The sequence below is a fragment of the Natrix helvetica genome (assembly GCF_964273705.1).
Source record: "Natrix helvetica genome assembly, chromosome: 2".
NCBI lineage: Eukaryota > Metazoa > Chordata > Lepidosauria > Squamata > Natricidae > Natrix > Natrix helvetica.
Genome location: NC_138552.1, coordinates 81,849,304 through 81,874,912, shown reverse-complemented (window position 1 = coordinate 81,874,912; position 25,609 = coordinate 81,849,304). Strand labels below are relative to the sequence as shown.

The 25,609-nt window shown below is 38.5% G+C and overlaps 1 protein-coding gene across 5 annotated transcripts in view; it reads right to left on the bottom strand.

Moving 5' to 3' along the window:
* Positions 1 to 25,609, bottom strand: part of CCDC171 (coiled-coil domain containing 171) — a 207,539-nt gene that overhangs the window by 76,250 nt on the left and 105,680 nt on the right. For all 5 annotated transcript variants that reach the window (XM_081945144.1, XM_081945142.1, XM_081945145.1 and 2 more), the window contains 5 exons: positions 23,681 to 24,191; positions 22,071 to 22,187; positions 16,361 to 16,587; positions 15,507 to 15,689; positions 13,380 to 13,565 (listed from right to left, as the gene is read on the bottom strand). In XM_081945144.1, coding sequence (XP_081801270.1) covers positions 13,380 to 13,565; positions 15,507 to 15,689; positions 16,361 to 16,587; positions 22,071 to 22,187; positions 23,681 to 24,191 — 1,224 coding nt within the window. The remainder of the gene's footprint in view (positions 1 to 13,379; positions 13,566 to 15,506; positions 15,690 to 16,360; positions 16,588 to 22,070; positions 22,188 to 23,680; positions 24,192 to 25,609) is intronic.

Here is a 25,609-nt window from a genome sequence, read left to right as displayed (position 1 = left end):
AGTAATGTGGCTCCACAAGATCATAAACCTTTCACATTATTATACGATTGATATATATTAACTATATTATGTATTTTATACGCAGCCCAAGATATTTCCTCTTCATTCAATGTGACCCAAAAGACTGGACACCCATTAAATAAACCACCCATGATATAAATAGACAAAATAATGTTCTGGCTACAGATTCTTTCTGGTCACACCTACTACTCCAAAAATGCTTTCAGAAGAAAATTTCTTCTTTATATTTAAGTCCTGATCTTCAGGGGCTAAAGATAAGCCATTAAAACTGTTTGACCACAGTCTGCAGTATTTTGAAGTCATATATTTTCAGTTGCTAAATCTTCCTCCTCCTTCCCTCCACCATCCTTTTCTTCCGATTGATCTAATTAAAACCCCCGATAAACTTTATGGACTCTAATATTTCCAGCTGAATGACTGAAACCAAGAGGGTGGGCCTCCAGGCAGCAAGCAAACAATGATAAGCAGCAGGTTAGCCACTAATTTCTCAACCAGGATAGATTGAGGAAGGGGGATGCTCTGCTATCCCAGAAAGTGTTCAGGAGAGAATAGGATAAATCAAGTTTAATAACGCCGGTCCTAATTGTTCCCCCAATGCTCAACTCTAATTACTTGGAGAAACTCTCTTGACTGTCACCTGATATTAAGTTGTTGGAAGCCGCATGTGGAACAGTGAGATAATCAATAAACATTTAGAGGGGAGAAGAATGAAGATCCCCGTTAAGCAGTGGGAACTGGCAGCACCCAAAGCCCTTCTGCTCATGAGAAAGCCTAGGGGAGAATCACCGAGATTGCAAAGCAATAAATCCAAAGTGCCGTTTTTTGGGCCTTGAGGCAGGAGTGCTTTTGAGAAAGGGGGGGAGGTTAACACGGTCACCCTAATTACAGTCCACTCTCACATGCTTCGTATCGAAGGGAAGACAAGCCAATTAGGTAGAAAAGAAGATAAGAGAAGTTTTATTTGTATACTAATTAAACCCCTGATGAAATTAAAGGAAAAACATACAGCTCTGTAATTGTGTCTGAGAAAGGTCACTTCAGGTTCACTTATCAGAAAAGCACAGCCTTGAGATATTTCACTTAATCTACAATATAGCCGTTTATTTTGCTCCCTGGGCCTTAATATTTACAAAAAGAAGAAAATTTCAAAGCTTGATAACACGTTTATCTGGAAACGGGGCCAGAGACTAGCTCAAACTGTTCCAAAGTTGAAGCTGAATAAGGAGCCGAGTGTGACAGGAAAAAACAAAATAAAAATAAAGCAAAGCCCCATTCTGGATTGCTCGCTTAATAACAGAGCTGAAATGGTGAGTGCTCTCTTGTGCAAAAAAACTTTTAAAACTCATTTTAATTGTGTGAGACCAATTATTCTACCATTAAATACAGCTGATATTTCGACCACCAGGATTGCCATGTCTATTTGTGATAGGATTAGTTACAAACCCTTACTTTCTCACCAAACATCAACGCATGCATTTTTTTTTAAAAAAAGAACATGGTAGAAAGCAAAATACAAGGAATGGTAGCAACCCAAACATCTTGATGGTATTATGTTTACATTTATGCACCTAATTAAAAGTTAAGCAGGGTCAGACTTGGTTTGCACTTGGAAAGTAGGTCATTAGGAAAGGACAGTGCTCTGGGACAAACTGAGAAATAATAATAATGAAAATGTCCCACACAAAGCCAATGGCAAAATCTCTCCTGCTACCACAGAAACTACACGGATGAGTCCATGAATTCTCCAGAGGGGAAACTGACTTAAAGGACACCTTGCCTTAACAGTTATCACCAGACGTTGGTTGACAATTTTCTATACAAAAGAAAAGCAGCTGGCATAGAGCAACTATACCTACCCTTGAGCACAGCATTGGAAAAATCCATTCAATAGCATGTCTTGCTATTCCTTTTGAAAAGTGCTATGCAGAATTGCTGCACCTTGGAGGCCTTAATGCTACACAAACTTTTATTCAAGCATGAACCAGGTACTTTTGAGGGCGGCTGATAGGTACCATTAAAGGTCGGACATGGGGATTTTTCCCCAGCTAGTAGAAGAGGGGTCACAATTTCCATAGGCCCCAGAGAAAAAGTGTCTCTACTCCCTGACAGACTTAATCCACATTTCTCTCCCCATTATTGGTTCTACCGCCCTACTTAATTATTCTCCTGTAGCACAACTATCAGCAGCCTGTTCTGATAGGCATCTTAATATATTTTACGCTGATTCCGTTCTCACCCATCCTTCTGGTGATGTAAACAAGGCTCTCCAAAAACTTAAATCGAAGTATAGCAGTCCTAAAATCCCATTCATTGAAGCAATCTATAGAAAACTATGGGGATGGCCTTGAAGAAGGTATACAACAGTTAGCGTGTGTAAAAAGGAAGAAATAGTGAGAAAGAAACACAAAATTATCCCACAGCAACATAATTATATCAGGTTCTGTGGTGTCTGTTTGCTGACCTGGCCCACTTCAAAGGCGTGACAACATGGGCGGAAAAAGCAGTAGTAGTTCATACAAGGTTCAGTGGTTAAAGAAGCTGAGCTTGTCAGCTGGAAAGCTGACAGCCTGGGTTTGAGACCTGAGCGCAATGGTGTGAGGTCCTGTTATTTGCTCCGGTTCCTGCTCATCTAACAGTTCAAAAGCTTCCAAATGCAAGTAGATAAGTAGGTACCACTTTGGTGGGAAGGTAATAAGAGTTCCATGCACCATTGTCTTCTGACAATGCTGGCTCCGTTGGCTAAGAAATAGAGATGAACACTGTCCTATAGAGTCAGACAGGATTGGACCAGGAGAATAGCAGTAGCACTTAGACTTATATACCACTTCACAGTGCTTTACAACACTCTCTAGTCTAGGTAGTTTACAGAATTAGCATATTGCTCTAACAATCTGGGTCCTCATTTTACTGACCTCGGAAAGATGAAAGGCTGAGTCAACCTTGAATCAGTCAGGATTGAACTTCTGGCAGTGAGCAGAGCCAGCCTACAGCACTGCATTCTAACCACTGGGCCACCATGGCTTTTTACCTTTACCTTCATAAAATGCTTTGACTTTTGGTCCACCACTTTTATAGTTCAACTTAGGGACTAATGCAATGTGTTTACACCGGTAAATAGCTGTTGGAATATACAAATATCTGTATCTTTTGAAGTGTAAATTTTATGAAGAGATTTTTTCAATATAGGTTGATAAAAGAAATTGGAAAAAAGTCAATCAAAGTTCAGTACTATTATTTGACTTCTGGAGCACAATGGAGCAGTTTAGACTACATATTAATCATTAGCTCACAGAAAGTCTTAAGTTTCTCTTAGCAGTGAGGATGGGGTTTTATCTTTAGTGGTTTATTTATTAAATTTATATTGTCTCCCCTCTCAGAAGAAGAGGCTGAGTGGCATGGAGCAAAAAAACATATAAAACAATAAACCTGTCAAAGATAGTCAGATTTTAAAAGTTTAACACACACACTCACACAATTCAATTAGCAATGGAGTCCCCTCAAGATTTCACTGGTTCCCTGAGACTCCAGGTCTAATAACAAAGCCAGGCCTTGAAAGCCTTTTGGAAAATAATGAGGAATGTAGCTGACCTAACTTTGATGGGGAAAGAATGCTCTATAAGGTGGGCACAATGGCAGAGAAGGCCTGCCCTCTCTAACCTATCAAATAGTTCCCTGACAGACAGGACCTGTAGCATGCTTCTCTTGCTGACATTTCTCTAAATGTTAAGCTTCCTAGGGAATTCCAGGAAACTTGGCATTCAGACAAACCAGCCGTCAATAGACACATAGAAATAAACCATATTTGCACACCATTCAAACAAGATAATAAAAAAGCTAAAAAGGAAACAAAAAGACATATAACATGGAATAATAGAATTGGAAAGAACCTTGGAGATCTTCCAGTCCAACCCACAGCTCAAGCAAGATACCATATTTTTCGGAGTATAAGACGCACCTTTTTTCCTCAAAAAAGAGGCTGAAAATCTGGGTGTGTCTTATACATTGAATACAGCATTTTTTGCCTCCCGAAGCCCCACCCCTTCACCAAAATGGCCGTGCATAGCCTTATGGAGGCTTTCAGAGAGCTCCTGTGGGCTGGGGAGGGCAGAGATGAGCAAAAAACGGGACTTCCTCTCTCCCCCCCAGCCCCCAGCAGCACTCTATAAGCCTCCAAAGGCTATGTATGTAATTTTTGTGACAATTATTTTTGTTTTTGTTCGTTTTTTGCCCCCCTATCCCCCAGGAGCACTCTGCAAGCCCCCCCCCCAAGGCGAGTCATGCCCTTTTTTTGGGGGGGGAAAACGAGCCCGTTTTTGGGAGGTTTGCAGCGGGCAACACTTTATTTTTCCCTTTTGGAAAGCTCTTTAACTGATTGATGAGAATTACATTGATCAAGTGATGTGCCAGCAAAAACACCTACCTATCTATTGTATTTCTCTCTCTCTCTATTTCTCTCTCTCTATCCCTCTACCTACCTACCTACCAGTGGTGAGATTCAAATAATTTAACAACCGGTTCTCTGCCCTAATGATTTCTTCCAACAACCAGTTCACCAAACTGCTCAGAAAGTTAACAACCAGTTCTCCCGAAGTGGTGCGAACTGGCTGAATCCCACCACTGCTACCTACCTACACTCTCTCTCTCCCTACCTACCTACTGTATTTCTCTCTCTCTATTTCTCTCTCTCTCTATCCCTTTATCTACCTACCTACCTACCTAACTAGTCTCTCTCTCCCCCTACCTGTGTACTGTATTTCTCTCTCTCTCTCTCTGTCTCTCTCTCTCTCCCTACCTACACACACTCTCTCTCTCTCTCTACCTACCTACTGTATTTCTCTCTCTCTCTCTCTCTCTCTATTTCTCTCTCTTTTTCTATCCCTTTCTCTACCTATCTACTGTATTTCTCTCTCTCTCTATTTCTCGCTCTCTATCCCTTTACCTACCAACCTACCTACTCTCTCTCTATTTCTCTCTATCTCTTTATCTATTTACCTACCTAACTACTCTCTCCCTCCCTCCCTACCTACTGTATTATTATCTCTTTCTCTCCCTTTCTATCCCTCTATCTACCTACCTACTTTTTTTAAAAAATTGCCTTTTTAAAACCTTGGCATGTCTTATACTCCGGTGCGTCTTATACTCCGAAAAATACGGTGCCTTATCACTTCTGACAATTTTAGACAAATGGCAGTCCAATCTCTTCTTGAAAGCCTCCAGTGATGGAGCACTCACAATTTTCAAAGACAAGCTATTCTATTGGTTGATTGCTCTCACTGTTAAGAAGTTTCTCTTTAGTTTTAAGTTGTTTCTCTCCTTGGCCAGTTTCCATTCATTGTTTCTTGCCTTTGGAAAATAGTTTGACCCTCTCGTCTTTGTAGGAGCTCCCCAAATATCGGAACACTGAACATATCCTCTCTAGCAGCTCATACCCAGATAACACCAGGAAAAAAACCAACAATAATTTTCTAATAATGGAGCGACCAAGGGGGGAAAAAACATAGCCCCACCAAACCTGGCAGGGCAAGCTGCTGTATATAAACAGGAAGCAAATCCCATTTTCACTCATAGTGATGGTGTTGAGTAATGAAATCTCTGCAAGCAAAAAGCCAAGCACAGAGAGCAACACCACTATCTGAACAGCCATTATGATTTCATAGGCATTTTTAAAACACTCTATAAATACAAGCTTCAGACATAAGGAAAAGAGGGGGAAAGGTGCTTAAGATTAATAAAGACATTTACAAAATAGTTGCGGGATACATTAACACTCCAGTTTAAAAGAACAAAATCTGTTAAGCATAAAGAACTGGAATATCAGAAGCCCAAGAAAGGTCCTGGGTATTGATATTAAAGCTACTAGAAAAAATAGAGTTTAAACCATTAAAAAACCTTCTATGCAGTTTTATAAATCTATTGATTCTCTCTATACTTCTCAAGCTAATATAGCTGCTTTGTACAGTTCATTCAGCACACTAACAAAAATCTCTCAGGAAACTGGATTTAACAAGAAGCCTTCTTGTCTTCTGAATAAAAATTTAAAGATCCATAAACATTTTCAGATATCTCAGTTAAATTAAACGGAAGTACACTTTGGCGCTTTATTTGTTAAACAGTTTCATCCCGTCCATATCTATATCAACAGAACTTTTCCCTTTCACTCTACATTTCAAGGTCATGGACAGAAGTGTTTATTAGTATAATTACCAAAATGAAGTAATTCTATTAAGCCTATAATGACAGACTTTAAAAAAAAATTGCCATGGAAAAGAAAAAAGGCGTAGAAGATATTTTTAAGTTAAGAAAAGCATGGAAAACCCTCAAAACGCATTTTCATTTGTTAGGGAATATTCATACACCGGTATATGCGCTTCAGAGCATATCTTTCTCCCCTCTCTTCCATATGTTTGAGGAGATAGCGAGATGATTACACTTACATTAACTATCTATGATATCATCAAGAGAGTTGAAGAATTGAAATGGAAATGGGCTAGTCACATAGCAAGACTCCCACGTAACACCTCTCCTACGCGAGCTGCACTGGCTACCTGTGGTTTTTCGGGTGCATTTCAAGGTCCTGATTACCATCTTTAAAGCGCTCCATGGCACAGGACCTAGTTACTTGCGGGATCGCATCCTCCCACATACATCCCTGCGGCCAATTCGCTCACACAGGGAGGGGCTTCTCCTGGTGCCGTCCACTAGGCAATGCCAACGGGCGACACCAAGGAGTAGGGCCTTCTCTGTGATGGGCCCAACCCTCTGGAATGACCTCCCCCCCGACATCAGAACCACCACTGACCTCCGCTCCTTCCGGCAAAAATTGAAGACTCACCTGTTCCGACTAGCAGGCCTGGCTTAATTACAACTGTTCCTCCTGGTAAACGTACTATTAACTGGTTATTTTAGGGGTATTGTTTTTAATTTAATTTGTTTGTGTCCTAGGGGTTTTAAAACTATATTTATATATACTGGCTCTGTACAGTTCTTTTTAATTCTATTTTAACCTCCTCCATATTTAACTGTACATATTTAATTCTTCTATTTATTGTATTTTGATATATTCTTTATATGGACTGTACACCGCCCCGAGTCCCTTTCGGGAGAGGGGGCGGTCTAGAAGCACGGTAAAATAATAATAAATAATAATAAATAAGACGAACTGAAGGCAGGTGGACCAAGCAAGTTATAGAAGAGACCTAAAACAAGATGGATATATGATACCATCAAGTATTGCGTGTCCAAACAGCAGAAGAAGCCTTCATCTTGCAGTGGATAGACAATGGCTAAAATGATGGTGGTGATGGTATTATCTACCAAAGACACTGTCATACTACACGAGAATGGCTGTTTTTTATGCAGAACAGATTGAATAAGAATCTGTGTTACTCACAAAAGGGCAGGTAGAAATGTCTGTTTCATACTAATTTTTATCAATTATTTAGGTGCCGAGTATACCCATTCTGCAAAACTTTTAAACAACTAAATCCTTTAACTAATGAATGAATTATGAAATTTAGTCTCCAAACAATTCATAGGGGATCTCTCGTCCTCTCTCTGGCTTGCTTTAACACAATACATTTGATTAACAGTCTACTATTAACTTGTTCGCTAATGAATAATCAGTTACATTATGTTCTTTAATGAACAACAGCTTTTAATTTAATAGATAGTGTTTAGAATTGCTCTTTCTTGCCAAAGTGACAACACAGTTACTGGCAATCATCAAGGCTCCTTCGAGCAATCTAAATCTAGCCTATTATCTAGAGGCGAAAGAAAAAGAAGCATTCCTTTGTATTGCTAAACGAAACTCCCAAATTTATGTTCTGAGTTTACAATGAACATTTCACTCGCATCTGAGACTTTCATCAACTGTTCTTAAAAGGATGAGACAAAGAAAATCACAAACGAACACTCACAGTCTAGAGAGCCGCACCTAACATATGCTGATTACACTTGGCAGTAGGATTGAGAATTCTTACAATCAGACAGCTTTCCTAGCAAATACATTTGGAATGTACAAAGTCCAGTATTATGTTATGGCATTGCTAAACTCCAAGTGCCTGAAAGTATTTCAATCAATGGGTGGAGAAGGGGAAAGCAATAAGATATAGTCTAGTCAGGCACTAGTTTGAGATTATGCATGCCTTACTATCATTCTCCAAATCTATAGATGCTGATGTTTCAGTTTATGATACCTTAGCACCAACTTAGTACCAACCATTCTTAGTCCTTGCATATGAAGATAATAGATAAAACCTGCAATGACATATTCTTCTATCCAGTGGTGAGATCCTACCAGTTTAACAACTGGTTCAGTGATCGCGTACTGCATGCACATGCAATTTTGAGAAAAAGTACCTTCCATTGCCGCTGGGGAGGCAAATAGCCGAGGCACGGCAATCCGCTCTTCTGCGCGACTCAGCTGAGAAGATATAGGTGAGTTAAGCGCGGGGGCGGGCGGGCAGGCCCACTTCATCGTCAGAGCGAACCGGTTCGCTCCCAGCTGATGGTCGGAGCTACCGGTTCACCTGAACCAGTCCGAATCAGTAAAATCCCACCCCTGCTTCTATCTCTGTTCATTAAGGATCCCAGAATTATGGGGTAATCACTCAGAATACTTCCCAATACAATCTTGCAACCTTACTATGATGCATTAATTATCAACTCGTCTTACAGTCAGGAGCATGGAAGTTGCTAAACGATACATCAAGTGACGGCAATGTGACACTGCAAGTTTGACACACACACACACACACACACACACACACACGTGCTGTAGATTATAATGTAAAGTACAAGTTCTAATTGTGATGGGAAGTTTTCCAACCTGGCAGTCTCTGGAAGCATCCAGACAATACAACTGCTTATAATACTGACTGGGTATTCCGGAAGAGACAAATGAACTCTATTTGGAAAGTGATTCAGGGTTTGTTTGTTTTTCAACCCGTGGGGTGAAGCTTATATGTCACCTATGCCAAGCTTTCCCCACCCCAAGGCACCCCAGCTGGGAGATCTTTCAGCTAGCCCTCAGAGATAAAAGGGATCTGCCAAAGGATTTCAGCTCTGTGCAAGCAGGCATGGAGGATTTCAGCTCCATGCAAGCAGGCACAGAGATCCTTTAGCAGGGAGCTCTTTTGACCACCCCCAAGAAACAAGAAGGAGTTCTTTTAGGAGGCAGCAACAGCTTGCAAATTTCCATGTAGGCAACTTTTTGTGATAGCCATTCAAATTCATTAAGTGAACAGTGGTAAGTTGAGGACTACCTACCGTACCAAAGATTGTTTCAACCCTCTTTTGTGCAATTCTTTGTCCCCAGCAAGTTGACTTAATGGAAGTGAAGACACTGTCTTTTCAGGATACTTTTCACTGGGTCAGTAACTTGTCAGTTCTCTTATCATGATTTATTCTGGTTGGGCCACTCCTGACTTTGAATGTTGCTATTTGCTGTTTGATTTGTAATAGTGATGTATGCATCTGCTATTTTTATGACTGACTATGTGCCTTGAGTGTCTGCATGGATGATATATGCTTAAGTTCAATATATAAAACTTAACAAAAATTCTCTCATGAAATATTTTCAGCCATACATTTTAGAGAAGATGAAGGACCACATGTTTTTAAAAAAACAGCAGAAAACCTTAGGTGTTTCTAGTATTTGTGGACGTAGAAAATGTTTCAAGCAGTATGTTTTATTGTTTGAAATTACCAGATAGTTTTATTGTGCAAAACAGTATATATTCTTGCTCTTGTAAGCATAAATTTTTGTTGCAAAATGAGAAAGCTAGGCTACTATCTTTCCTTGCCTTAGATTATAAGAAATAATCTAAGAACTATGCTTAGCTCTGACTGACCTTGAAACATAATTGGCAAGCAGGCCTGTCTCTATGGGATATACCATTGGGTAGATAAAAAAAATATGGGATTATAATTAAAACCGATAAAGCTGCAAAATTAATCAACAGAGTTTTTAAACCTACTGGATGAAAATAACAGAATAATGTACATTGCCTACTTAGTAATACATGTTATATATCTTACAAACCAAAGTATATAGTATATAATTATCAACTTTATTTTATAATCATTAATATTAAAGGTTCTTAAAAACTGCAGGTTTTCAAACTCAATGAATAAATAGACAAGATTTATTTTTTTCCTATAAATATTGTTTTATGTATCAGTACATTTTATACATCAATTGGGTTAGGTGCTTCTAAAATTAGCTGTCATTCTTTATGAAGAATCTTACTATTCAGTTTATTTTTCTAGGGGGAAAAATGGATAACGTTTGAATGTTATTCCTAATTATTCTTTATTTGTTTACATTGTGCTTTACATAGAAAAATACTATACAGGTAGCCCTCAATTTATGACTACAGTTGAGTCCAACATTTCTGTTGCTAAGTGAGACATTTGTTAATTGAATTTTGCCCCATTTTACCAGCTTTCTTGCCACAGTTGTTAAGTGAATCAGTGCAGATGTTACGTTAGTAAGACGGCCATTAAGTGAATCTGACTTCCCCATTGATTTGCTTGTCAGAAGGTCCCAAAAGATGATCTCATGCCCCCTGGATATGAGTCACTTTCCAAACATCTGAATTTTGATCATGTCACTATGGGGATGCTACAATGATTTAAGTTCAATTCAATCCAATTTCAAACCTTTATTGACAAAGTACAACATGTGTACAATGAGATTGGCTAAGCCTCCCTTTGTGCACCCCCACAACACAGTACAACTCAGTGAAAGACAGAAAATCCCTAGCCCAATGAATCCTGCTAAACAAACACCCAGTCCTATTGCACCAGGTGAACTTATTGCACGTTGTGCCAGTGTTAAAGACAGTCACTTTTTTTCAATGCGTTTGTATCCTTGAATGGTCACTAAACAAACTGTTGTAAGTCAAGGACTACCTGTAATCCAGTAGTTCTCGACCTGTGGTTCGTGTACCCTTGCTGTGATATTTTCGCAGGGGGTCCACAAAGGCTTGAAGAAATGTTATGATTTAAATCTTGAGTTAAGTCTTGGCCATGGTCACTGGCGGATTAAGGTTCACTGGTGCCCTAAGCAGTGACAAATCTTAGTGCCCCCCCTCCTTTGCACATACCGTATAAACAAAGCCAAGCTTCATTGGGTTTTTTTTCCTTTCTCAACTTTGTGGTGCCCCCTTTCGGCCTGGTGCCCTAAGCACGTGCTTAGTCTGCTTAATAGTTAATACACCACTGGCCATAGTTCGTGACCACAAAAGGTATCTAAAGGCGGTCGGTCCATGGTGAAGAAAAGGTTGAGAACCACTTGCTATAATCTTTGACATGTATTCACTGATTCAGGTTATACTGAGAAATCATTTTTTAAAATAATAACATCTGTTTACATTTTTGAACACTAATTTTAACATCCAATTCTTGAAAACACTAATTTTAATATCCAAGCACGATTAATCTCCTCTGGTGATCAGTCCAGGTGCATCAACATTTGACACCCTGTTCAAACTTGGAAGGGTAATCAGGATAAAGTAACAGAAGGGGGAGAAAGTCTCAAATTATTAAGAGATTAACTTCATTAACTGTATCTAATTAGTTTAACTTTAATTACAATTTAATTTAATTAACTCTGTTTTCCCTCACCCTTACACTTATTTCGATAAACGGCATTTCATTTTTCTCACAGACTGATCTACCTCTTGGTTCTGTGTCACTGTCTATTTTAACAGTGTGGCTATTAATGATGATTTGGAGAGGGGGGGGGTGTTCCCATTTTTGTCAAGAAATTAGTCTGCCATTCTGTAGACATCAATTTTATTTCCAGGCAGAAGTCTTGCAAAGAGATGCTGGCAATCCTGGAATGAAAGTACAGGTAGCTGTTGAGTTACACAAGTTCACTTAGTGACCGTCCGAAGTTGCAACAGCACCGAAAAAAGTGACTTATGAGCATTTTTCATACTTACGACAGTTGCAACGTGATTTTCACACTTATGACCCCCGTGGTCTCAAATGATTTGCATTCGGGTGCTTGATTTGCATTCGGGTGCTTGACAATCGGTTCATATTTATTATGGCTGCAGTGTCCCAGGGTTCATGTGATCCAGTGGTGGGATTCAAATTTTTTTACTACCGGTTCTGTGGGCGTGACTTGGTGGGCATGGCTTGGGCATGGCAGGGGAAGGATACTGTAAAATCTCCATTCCCTCCCCACTCCAGGGGAAGGTTACTGCAAAATCCCCATTCCCTCCCAATCAGCTGGGACTCAGGAGGCAGAGAATAGATGGGGGCGGGGCCAGTCAGTGGTGGTATTTACCGGTTCTCTGCACTATTCAAAATTTCCGCTACCGGTTCTCCAGAACTGGTCAGAACCTGCTGAATACCATCTCTGATGTGATCCCCTTTTGTGATCCCCTGCTCACAAGCAAAGTCAAGGGGGAAGCCAGATTCACTTAACAACAGGGTTACTTATTTAATCACTGCAGTGATTCACTTAACAAATTTGGCAAGAAAGGTGTGTAAAATGAGGGAGGGGAAAACCCACTTAACAAATTTCTCACTTAGCCACAGAAATGTTGGGCTTAATTGTAGTTGTAAGTCAAGGATGACCTGTGTCTTGCAATATTGAGCTGTTTGAGCAATACAAGTAGCCATATTTCCTTCCCATCCATCCCCCTTTTCCTTCTTGATAAGAGAAAAAGAGCTGCAGCAATAAAGCCACCATAGGCCCCCACCTCTAAAGGAAAACCGGTTACATCTTCTTTTTCAGGAAGTAGTAAGTAGAACAGCAGAGCAATATAGGAAAATGCGCTGATTACATAGCTTGCCCCGTTCCCCAGAGGGAAACATGCATATGTAATAAATACTGCAAATTTGTAGAGCAACTGGCCAATTAACTGCCTCCTTGGCCTTCTGCAGAACAAACGAAGAAAAATAACCATGGCTAAGGATCAGGAGCTGACCACAAGAATATGAGCTTTCTCTTCTCTGATTATGAACAACTTCCCTTCTGTCCAGACTAATTCTTTGAAAGATGTCAGGAGGGTGAAATGAATTACTACATGCATTTTAAATGCAACATGCTGGGGCCAGAGGGAATGGACAGGACCTCTGTCCTTTTGCTTTCTCAACAACAAACCCAGGCTCAGTCTTGATCTTTTATTTAATTTTAAGAAGTTCCCCTCCACTCTTCCCTCAACACGGACTGTTTTTCTCTTTCTATCCGTGTGGGTTTCCTACATCAGCTCTCTGTTTACCTGAGCGGCTGCACTTTATATCGTTTCTGTTTTCCTAAAAAACCTAAACATTGCTTTCAAGTGAACGTCGGGTATTTATTCTTATTTTATTTTTTTACTTTTGAAGGAATACCATCCTACCTTTACAGCATCGCTGAGAGTTTGGTTTTTGTCTGCCTCTTCCGAAGAATGCAATTCCAGTTTAAATTGCAACTCCTGGAGCTGCTGCGCCTGTTCCTTCAAAAGCATTTGGGCCTGCTGCTCCCGGAGTAATGCATTATTTAGTTCTTCACATGCACTTTCAAACCTCTCGTGGGTGATCAATTTCTGATAAAGGAAATAAATTGTGTTCTGTCATGAAGCAAGCAGCATTGTTTATACGCTTGATTTTCAGTATCCCACTTGCCAATATGCAACATTCTAATGTAAAAGTTTTAAAACGCTCAATATATTTGCCCTAGAGAGGCTCTTCTCTCCAAGCCAGGGCCATTAGACAATGTTAATGCCAGGTGATTTTTATTTGCAAGATTTCTCAAAAAGCTGAAGCAGAAGTGCAGGCATCAAGAAAGCTTTTCTTTTGAATTATCCCAAGAAAGATTTTATTATTATTATTACTATTATTATTAGTATTATTACCTATTTTATTCATTAAACATGAAACTCAGTCAACTGAACATTTAAAAATGTATCACAAATATCATTGATTGGTTCTGATGGTTGACACGAGTTGCTGCCAGCATCCTAGGTATCGACCAAGTATCTTCTTAAAATGTATGCTGTTCCGAGTAGCACAGGTTTTTTGCAGTTCCGCTTAGTAGTAGTATTATTATCTCTTTTATTTATTAAACATGAAACAGTTAACTGAACATTCAAAAATGCATCACAAATACCATTGATTGATGCACATGGTTGATAGGGGTGGCTTCCAGCGTCCTAGGTATCAACCAAGTATCTTCTTAAAATATAAGATGTTCCGAGTAGCACAGTTTTTTTGCAGTTCTGCCAGTGTTATTGCAGGAAACTGCAATTATTGTTGTTGTTGTTACTATTACTATTTATTCTACAAAAAGAATTAATTTGAACAGAATCTCCATATTGCTCCATGTGTTTAATTACAGAGTCACCCAGACTTCATCTAATGTCTTATTTGGCACTGCCTAAAATGTTTTGGAAAAACTGGCTACCAACCTATAGAACCCTAGTCCTTATTTATCCATTCTTGTCAATTTACATGTTGCAAGACAAAATGAAATAAATAACAGTTAAAACTTTGCCTCTCTGCTTAAGACAAAGACAAAGTACACGCGAAGCAAATCGGTAATAAAACTAGAAGCAACCCACCTCTGATTTGTACCCTGTGACTATCATTAAGTGTTGCACCTTATGATTCTTGACAAATGTATTTTTTTTAATGTAAACTGAGAGCATATGCACCAAGACAAATTTCTTGTGTGTCCAATCACACTTGGCCAATAAAGAATTCTGTTCTGTTCTATTCTTTAGTATCGTCAAAGTTAATTCTTCCTTTCCCAAGAATTCAGACTATTTCCAGAAGACATTTGGCTTTTACAGAGGTCCTCGACACAAACAATGTTGACATGTAAAGGAAAAGCCTTCAGAAATCCAAGCTACTATATGTGACAAGAGGCGGGCCTTCGTGAATAGTGATCACCTTCAGTCACATGAAGCAGCAGCAAATACTGCTCATCTGCAAATAAACTGCCTCCTGTATAGCTGCCAGGTAATAATCCCTGTTAAATCACCTGTTCAATCTAATGTAGACCTAGCAGAAATGTAGATCTTTTGCGGCATGTGCAGAAGACTTGCTTTGTTCGAAAATTGTGCCAACCATTTCCAAAATGCAGTGTGGAATACAAGTAGAATGTATATAAAAACATACTGAGTGATGTTGTCCATACATCATTTGAGTTTTCAAATTCCATTTCTCCCACAGTGCAAACAGCCTAATTCAACAGACCAAGAATTCAGCTTTTCTGAATAGATTATTGACTCAATCTACCTTATTCTGCAACATAATGGACTAATTGTATTAGGAGTGTCTTTGGCCTTTTCTTTTAATAGAACTGACTCCCAGCTGAGAATTTACAAGACATAGAGAGGATTTTGTGCGTGTGTTAGGGGAAACAAGAATGAAGAATCCCACCTAAGAACGTAGAAGTTCTTCAATGGATATTTAAAGGATGCTAAATAGAATCCCCCCCTTTAAAGCTGATTATTCCCTCCCTCCTTCTAATCAAATAGACTTACAGATTGCTTAAACACATATAATTGCTCTTGCAAACTATGAGCTTTGTCAGCCTCTTTCTTCATCTCATTCAAATTCCGTTTGAATTCTGTGAGCTCCAAGCGCAAGGACCGCCGTTCTACTTCTGCTGTGTGCAGCCTTTGTGTAAATTCAAATATCTGCTTCTGCAAGAATGCTATGGTTTTCTGGTATTAAAAAAAAAACCAGGAACAATGTGTTAGCTAGAAAATATGCTGATTGGGCAATAAATCAGTAGCTTGGAATACCTGAGCAAATTAAGACGAAGCTCCCCTTTTCTAAATTCAGCCATAAGTGTGAAGTATTCTCAAAGCAACTCTAGATAGATAGATAGATGATAGATAGATAGATAGATAGATAGATAGATAGACACACACACACACACACACACACACACAGAGAGAGAGAGAGAGAGAGAGAGAGAGAGAGAGAGAGAGAGAGAAACACACACGGTATTTTCTTAAAATGAAAATAAGCATGGAGAGGAGTTACTGTATTTTGGGGGGAAATGTCTTTGGTAACAGCATGCATCCTGAATATGCAGTGGGTAATCACAGGGTTTTTGAAATTAAAATCATCCATTACCTTACAGGGGCATTTTAAAAGAACACTGCACATTGCCTTGAGCAGCAAATGACAGAAACGATGCTAAAAGGTTTTGGGAAAGAATTACTGAAATAATATCAAATTGAGGAAAAGCCTGAGAAATATTGCCTCTTTTCTTGCAACTCCTTTAATTTTCCTTTAGAGAGCTGAGCAGTCTGATGAGTAACACTAAGAAAGGATTAACATTTCAACACAATGGGAAAGCTTCCATAATGTAACTGATCATACCAACCGTAGCAGGGGTCCTGTCAGATATGCCAGCTTCAAGGGTCTGTGCGTTTATTTTATGGAGCCCACGAGCCAGTCTTTGAACCAAGGAGTCTTTCTCTACATAAGTCATACTCCGGCTGCTGTCCACTGGAGTAACTTCCATCACGACACAAAGTTTCTCCATAAGTTTTGAAAAAGAATTTTTGGCTGCGTTGGTGAGCAAGTGTCCCGAAAGCCAGGATTTCATATCTTTGAAAGAAAAAGAACCAGTCTGTAAATAGAATTGGGTTGTATCTGTGGACACATTAAAACAAAAAGGATTGGAAATATCTGATGAAGGTAATAATCGATGACAAGTTCTTCCATAGGGCAGAGTCTTCTTAAAGCTCCCATTCTAAGCAATTTCGCTGAAAGCTGATTAAGAAATTCTACTGAATTTCTACTGAAAAAGTAAGCAGGGTTGTTTACCCCGTAGCTGATTTCCCAAAACCTCTTTTAGTGAAGTGGTTTCAAGCAATCTAGTCTACAATCAAAACCAGGCACTTTCTGCAGAATATTTTTTTCATGAAAATTCATTTGAATTTTAGAAAAGGCCTAATGACACTTTCTAGATAAACCTCTTAAAAGGTGTGATGCAAATAGTCTTGGAATAGAAGGTTTGCTTCACTTTGAAGCTATAATGCTGTTGGTGAGAAAGTTATTTGTTTTTTTTTTGGTCCAGCTTCACAGTTAGAGATATTAAATTCCTATTGACAACCATTCAGATTGCACTTCCGTGTTCAATAACAGACACTGGTTCAAGAGAAACAATGGATTGGTTGAAACAACTATATGCTCTTACGCAAACCTGGGGCATTTTTGTTCTTTCATTAATCCAAAGGTAACAATATATGACACCTAAGACTTGCTGGAGAAGCAGGCTCAAAGCTGCTTATCACCATCAATGAATTTACTAATTCAGAGCAAAAAAATAAGTTAACTGCTACAAATATAACTGTTTCTTTTTCTTGTTTCTTATAGCTTGAATGTCTAAATCATGTGCTGCTTAAAACTACTGAGGCTTGTACCTTAATGCCATACTATTTATATTCTAAGACAAGAGAATATAATTTACCTTATTCCAAGGCAATTAAAATTTTACAACTACAATTACTTATTTCCCCATAGGATTCTGGTAATCAGCCTTCTCATATAATGGGCTTAAGCCTCCAGCACACCCAACATGTTCTGCTTACTGGTAGATTCGTCAGGTCTGTAATTAATAATTGTGTTTAATGTTGATAAATAAAATTGTCAGTGCTCCTTCTACTAATTGGTATTCTAGATAATGGTTAATAGGTTTATTTATGCCTTAATAAAAGTCTTGTAATTTAGTTTCCCCTCTGCAAGTCAGGTCTTAATCTGTCATTACTTGTCTTGTGATATTATCAGGGTAAGATGACAACCATGGCGGAGCTTATAGTCATTCAGGAGAATACCAGCTCTCTTGTTGCTGCAGAGAATTAAAATATTTGTTCTAAAGTTTAAAGTAGAAAGCCTCTCAAGGCATATTTTCAGAGCAAGCCAGCTTCCTGCAGGCACATACTCTCATATACACACACTGCTAAGAATGAAAATGAAGTGATTTCCATTTTCGAGGTAAAATGAAATACAAATAAGAGTTCCAGAAAATTCTTTCCATCTGTTAACAGATGGAAACTGATCTGGTAACATCTGAATAAAGTAGGTGCTGCTGAATCAATTTATTTTCTATGAAATAATAAGCGCAGCATTCATTTAAAAAAAATCTTAGTATATACAAAACTTGTTCATCTATAAAATAATATTTTCCAATTACATGTCACCTTGGCAGAGACCCAAAGTTTGCTGGATGGCTTACTCAGAGGGATGGATGGATTTATTTATTTATTTATGTGTTTGTTTGTTGGAGAAATCTTTGATTTATGGATCGTTCACCTTTCTTTACAAATTGGGTTTTAAAAGCCATATTGTTTTCAGAAATGGTGGCCTAGATACAAGGTAGGGTTTTTCTCTGAGAGCATAATCTTAGGTTCCTCAGATCACTCTGGAAACTTCTAGAATTCTGAAAGATATGGTCCAAACACATCTGGAAAGCACCAACGGCTGGAATCAGATCTTAAATTCCAACTACAAATGTCAAAACAGTTATGTAAATTTCTTAGTTTTCTAGTCACTGTATGGAATCAAAGACTGGGAGATGAATTGAATTAAATAATAAAATCTGATAATGTTTTAAATATTTTTTTTCATCTTCTTTTGGCAAGAATTCTAAATAAAATTGTAATCTGGTCAAGCACTAGAATCACACAGGTTGAAATATCATAATACTTAACCGTATCATTCCATATAAAATTAGAAGTTTAGACTGTGATAAACACAATTTTCAGATTAATATCAGAACAATCTTGTATTTAAGGCCTGCCAGACAGATTTGAAGGGTTAAAAAGAGACAGGGAAAAAAAGAAAACTTATCTAGGACAGAAAAGCATATAGTATCTAAAAGCAAAGCATCACCTCTAGTTAATTTTTAATGAATAATGGTTTTGACTAAAACAAAGAAATGTATGAGTTAGAATCATTCATGGTTTTGAGAGGTGAAATGAGAATAGAACACAATTCCAGAAGGTACTGTATTCTGCTGTATCTATAACCAGAGGGAAAAGAATATATACACTTTAAGTACCTGGCCACAAATATCTAGGAATTACAGTAAAAGCACTAAATAATTTATGTTATGATGAGTGTGTGAGAAATGTCTTATACAAACAGTTACAGTACAAAGAGCAACAAACAAATGAAGCAAGTGAAGCAAAACCCAATGAAAAGTGACAAATATTACTCGGGTGACGGGAGAATGGCATGCATTTTTCTTCTTCAACAAAGGAGGAGGAGGAGGAGAAGGATAAAATTCCTCCCTGATATTTACATGCCAAAAAGATCGTGGACCTTTGAAATTCCGAACTGCAAATGTTCACAATCACTCTGTCAAATCAACATACCGTTGGCTTCCCTGTAAACTTGAGTCTAGTGTTAAAAAGCAGCCCTCGTGTTAGAATACATTCCATGGCCTGCTTCCAAAAAGCTACTTTATGTGCACTCTAGAGGTTGCGCGACGTGCCCAGTGGGATTGTATGTTTATACGTGCCTTTGAACAGCAGACCTCAACATCCTATCTAGCTAGTTTGAAACCACTCTCATTTTCCAAAAGCTGTAGTCAAACAAAGTTGGCTGAGGTTTCAAAGCAGGACCCAAGTACCCTTTGACGCATGAAACTACTTGCAGCGTTCTTCAAATCATGGACTGTTGTTGTACGTTTTAACTTAAGGTAAAGTTCCTTGCCTCGTTGAAGATGGTTTTGAAGATGTGCCATCTGGAGCCCTCAGTGGAATTCATCTTTGCTTGAGCAACTATGTTTGAACAAACTGCAATCCCCTCCACCACCACTCCACCACCAAGCTGATTAAGAAATGCATTCTGACCAAACAGAGCTGGTGCAAAGTGTAAATATTTTTCACCTCGCACAGGCATGCCAAGACACGACATTCCTTAAGCAGTAAGATCATAGTCACCTAAAACATGACTTCAAGGGGTGAACTCAGGCCCAGGTGGGCAGAAAGAGTTCTACCCAGAATAATATACTGTACATGAATATTGGGCAGCAGCTTCTGAGCCACAACACCCAGTCTGCAGGCATCAGTCTTTGGCACAAATAAGACATCCTAGAGATGTTGCTAAATGCTCGACACCTATAATATGCCATGGCCTTTATTGCTGGAATTTTTAACACTAACTGGCTTATGCAGTACAGGTAGTCCTCGACCTACAGTCACAATTGAGACCAATGTTTATGTTGCTAACATGAGAAATTTGTTAAGTGAGTTTTGCTCCATTTTACGACTTTTCTTGCCACATTTGTTAAGCGAATCATTGCAGTTCTTAAGTTAGTAACATGGTTGTTAAGTGAATCCGGCTTTCCCAATAGTTTTGCTTGCCAGAAGGTTGCAAAAGGGGATCACATGACTCCAGGACATTGCAACTGTCACAAGTATGAGTCGGTTGTCTGGCATTCAAATGTAAATCACATGACCATGGGGATGCGGCAACGGTTATTAAGTATGAAAAATGGTAATGAGTCACTTTTTTTCAGTGCCCTTGTAACTTTGAACTGTCATTACACAAACAGTTGTATGTCAAGAACGACCTGTTTCATCTACATTTTAATTCCCTGAAGTTTGGGTATATGAAGACATTCATTTATTGAGCATAAGCATAGAGTGAATGTGTGGATGAGCACAGGACATCCTGTGTCCCCATTGCTTCATGCTTCTAAAAATTGCCAATTGTAATGCACAGAGGTGTTCAGGTGTTAACTGCAAACATAGAACACGCTTACACCACTTATTCTCACTGCATTTATCACCACTACTACTACGTGCACAATGGTTGATCAGAGTCATGAACCAAGAGCTTCTTTATCCAGCTCTTTTATTGAAACCATCTGCAATTCTAAAATAAGTCACATCTTCTCTTGCTTCTCTCCTTATTTTTCAATTTTCAATTTGGAAAATGTATTTGAAAACACAGTATTGACAATCACTTAACCATGTTGCTTGTATGTTTACAATTTATATTGTTCTGTGGTTTGCTAGTATGATTTGACTACTTATTAGTAACCTATGACTATCAATAAATGTTGTATCTTATGATTCCTGATGTATTTTTTTCCTTTCTTTTTTTTCCTTTTATGTACACTGAGAGCATATGCACTAAAGACAAATTCCTTGTGTGTCCAATCACACTTGATCAATAAAAAGTTCTATTCCATTCTGTTCTGTTCTGTTCTGTTCTATTCTATTCTGTTCTATTAAGTCAGTGTAGGATTCTGTAAACAAACTCAGAAATAACAGCTTAAGTCAAGGATCTTTGGACACTGTGGTACTTATACTATACCTTGCTCATTGCAGATCTGCATGGGCAGAGCCTAAAATGAGTTTTGAAAGCCTCGCTGCTTTGCCTTTGCCAACAAAGCAGGGACGCTGTCAAAATGGACCCTCACATTGCTTAGGCAATTCTGCAGCTGGCTTGCTTAGACAGTGGGCTAAGCAGACTCCCATTCTTCTTGCGAGATAGTGATTTTTTTTCAAAAAGTGTGTCTTACTCTAAGTTGTCAAAACTGCTCAGGGAGTCCTAATTGACAGTTTGAGAACCCTTTAATTAAATTACAGTGGTCACAAATGAAAACATATGCTGGCCTAATAAGGAAGAAGGAATCAAGTTATGAGTTGATTCACCAGACTCTTCTTCTCTTTGTAGCTACTGATAGAACTCTGCATTGATTTGGACCATTCTGGTTCTTCCAAATACCCATAAGAACATCCAACTATAATTATGAGCCACAGTGTTGCAGTGTTTAGAGTGCAGTACTACAGGCTATTCTGCTGCCTGCAATTTTGGCAGTTCAAATTTCACCAGGCTCAGGGTTGACTCAGTCTTCCATCCTTCCGAGATGGGTAAAATGAGGACACAAATTGTTGGGGAAATTATGCTGACTCTGTAAACCGCATAGAGAGGGTTGTAAAGGACTGTGAAGCGATATATAAGACTTATTGCTATTGTTATTATAGCCAGTTCTATCAACAGTTTGCCTCGCCCCTATTTTTTAAAGGACTTGATTTATCAAGGCTAAACCAATAAAGAAACTCAGACATTACCTGTCTTGCTAATTACTTCTTGTAACTCAGCCATAGAATTAAGGACTGCAGAAAGAAGGTCACAACTGGTAAACCAACTGAATGCTTGAAGGCAGCGAATCTGCTCCTTTTGTTGTCCTGCATCACAAAAGAGAGGGGAAAATAAATTTGTTTCATCCTATAGAAACAGACATTATTAACTACACAATAGCTTGGTATGAAATAAGAACTGGACACATTTAATTTTGATTTTAATATAATAAATTTGAATATACTTTAACATCTTTTCTGGATTCTTATTTTTATATAAGGTACATTGTTGAACATACTTTAAAATCATTTCTGGAGTCTTATTTTCATATTGTTCTTGGAAAAGAAACTGTTTTAATTCCAAAAAATGCACAATAAAATCTTTCTAATATATTTCAAAGAAAGGTGAAACAAACAATTTCCACATGAAATCAGAAGTTAAAAGTATAGTTATTAAATACACCCACCATAAATTATAATTTAGTGATCGAGATAAAGCTTCACATGAAATAAAATGAATGAATAGGCAAGTTCATTTTTTATCAATGTATCCACGAGTTAATTTTAAGAGTGTCTGCCTCTGTAGAAAGACTATGTTTCAAAGCAGTACAAAAGAAGAACAAATTTTATTTAACAAGATTGAGATTGATCTGAAAGTGGATTTAAAAATGACAGGCTACAAGAATGATATGGAAACACTGGACATACAAAAGAACTAACCGATCTCTCAATAATTATACAAATAAAACACCAAGGGAGTGACCTGAACAATTTTTTTCATTATATTAACAAAAGAAGTTTGTTAAAGCACTGAAGAATTTTATGGGAAAAAAAGAAAAATGTCAAGTTTTAGGACATTGTTTGAAGGGACTACAGATTGTTAAAAGTAAAAGAAAGGAATATAAGGTTGGTTTATTTGATCAAAGTTAAAATATTTGTGATGTCATCTTTGTAACCCTTTTTTTGTTGTTTGTTTAATTTGTTTTCTGCCCATCTCACCACAAGGATGTTTGATGATCAGGATTGAAACCTTTAAGGATATTATTTTTATAAGTAAGATATAACATGTAGGAAAAAGAAACAATTTGTTGTATTTTAAAAGAAGGTGATTTAAGGTACTAAAATTTGTTTAAACTCGTGATGAAGGGAAAAGTCATTTTGCTATATATATTCTTTTCTTTACTATATTTTTATTTTTTTCTATTTTTGTTTTCTGCACTTTCTATTTTTTCTTTTATTATTTTTAGTTTCTATTAGTTCACCTTTTTAATTGTACTTGCAATAGTAATTTTAATAAAATTACCATTTAATATGACATTTGAACCCAAGCATCATAATTCTTACTTAGCATGTCATCTCATCCAAATGCAATTAAATTCAACTCCAGTTTATTATCAATTCAGTAAACATTTCAATACATTTAGTACCAACGCTAGGGGTTTCAATTGATTTAATTCACTTACTAAATTTAGTTTTGACATTTTAAACATAATTTCTCCCCTCAAATTGTGAAGCATTAGCTCCCCCCCCCACTTAGTAGGATGGTTACTTTAAGTACTAAAAGTGCAGTTTGACACAACATATATAAAACATTATCTTACTTGACAGATTATGCACATCCTTGGAATCTCCAATGCAGACAGGGATTCCTATGCCTTCTCTGACACCATCTACCCAGCAGAAAAGGGAGCTGCATGACTGGCTGCATAAAATCTGAAGCCTGTGGACAGCCAGCACCGCAATAACACTTTTTCGGAAAAGGTGTATGCAGCTTCTGGAATGCCTTTTCTTCTTCACCTTGCTGTTGCTTTGCTTCCTATCCTCAGTTTCACACAATGCACTGGCCAGTCTCCTGATTTCTTGCTTGAACATGTCACAGGTGTTGACCTGATCCTGGAGAACATCTCTCTGAGTCGAGAGGGCACAGGACCGACAGTAGAGGGGATACAGTGCTCCGGACAACAGCGCGCAAGCTGCTAGCAGAGATCTATGTTCTTTCTGAGTCTGCGTCAACAAAGCTTGAAGGTGTGAATTCTCAAGGAGTAATTGCTCTTGGACTTTTTCAGTAGAGGAGAACTTCTCTTTGGCTTTTTCTGCCATGTCTTGGTATTTCTGTATTGGATAGAGGAAAAAGATGTTAGCTTTTTACAAAATACGAATACAGAATGAAAATTGATCAGTCTACTGATCACGGGTCTGGAGTAAATGAAGCTGATTTACTTTTCTTACAGTGGGGCAAAAAAGTATTTAGTCAGCGACCAATTGTGCAAGTTCTCCCACTTAAAAAGATGAGAGAGGCCTGTAATTGGCATCATAGATAGACCTCAACCATGAGAGACAAAATGTAAAAAAAAACCCAAACTATCACATTGGCTGATTTGGAAATAATTTATTTGTAAATTATGGTGGAAAATAAGTATTTGGTCAATATCAAAAGTTCATCTCAATATTTCGTTATATATCCTTTGTTGGCAATGACAGAGGTCAAACGTTTTCTGTAAGTCTTCACAAGGTTGGCACACACTGTTGCTGGTATGTTGGCCCATTCCTCCATGCAGATCTCCTCTAGAGCAGTGATGTTTTGGGGCTGTCGCTGGGCAACACGGACTTTCAACTCCCTCCAAAGGTTTTCTATGGGGTTGAGATCTGGAGACTGGCTAGGCCACTCCAGGACCTTGAAATGCTTCTTACGAAGCCACTCCTTCGTTGCCCGGGCGGTATGTTTGGAATCATTGTCATGTTGAAAGACCCAGCCACGTTTCATCTTCAATGCCCTTGCTGATGGAAGGAGGTTTGCACTCAAAATCTCACGATACATGGCCCCATTCATTCTGTCCTGTACACGGATCAGTCGTCCTGGTCCCTTTGCAGAGAAACAGCCCCAAAGCATGATGTTGCCACTCCCATGCTTCACAGTAGGTATGGTGTTCTTTGGATGCAACTCAGCATTCTCTCTCCTCCAAAAACGACGAGTTGTGTTTCTACCAAACAGTTCTATTTTAGTTTCATCTGATCATATGACATTCTCCCAATCCTCTCTGGATCATCCAAATGCTCTCTAGCAAACTTCAGATGGGCCTGGACATGGACTGGCTTAAGCAGGGGGACACGTCTGGCACTGCAGGATCTGAGTCCCTGGCGGCGTAGTGTGTTACTGATGGTAGCCTTTGTTACGCTGGTCCCAGCTCTCTGCAGGTCATTCACTAGGTCCCCCCATGTGATCCTGGGATTTTTGCTCACCGTTCTTGGGATCATTTTGACCCCACGGGGTGAGATCTTGCGTGGAGCCCCAGATCGAGGGAGATTATCAGTGGTCTTGTATGTCTTCCATTTTCTAATTATTGCTCCCACAGTTGATTTGTTCACACCAATCTTGCCTATTGCAGATTCAGTCTTCCCAGCCTGGTGCAGGTCTACAATTTTGTTTCTGGTGTCCTTTGACAGCTCTTTGGTCTTCACCATAGTGGAGTTTGGAGTGTGACTGTTTGAGGTTGTGGACAGGTGTCTTTTATACTGATAACAAGTTCAAA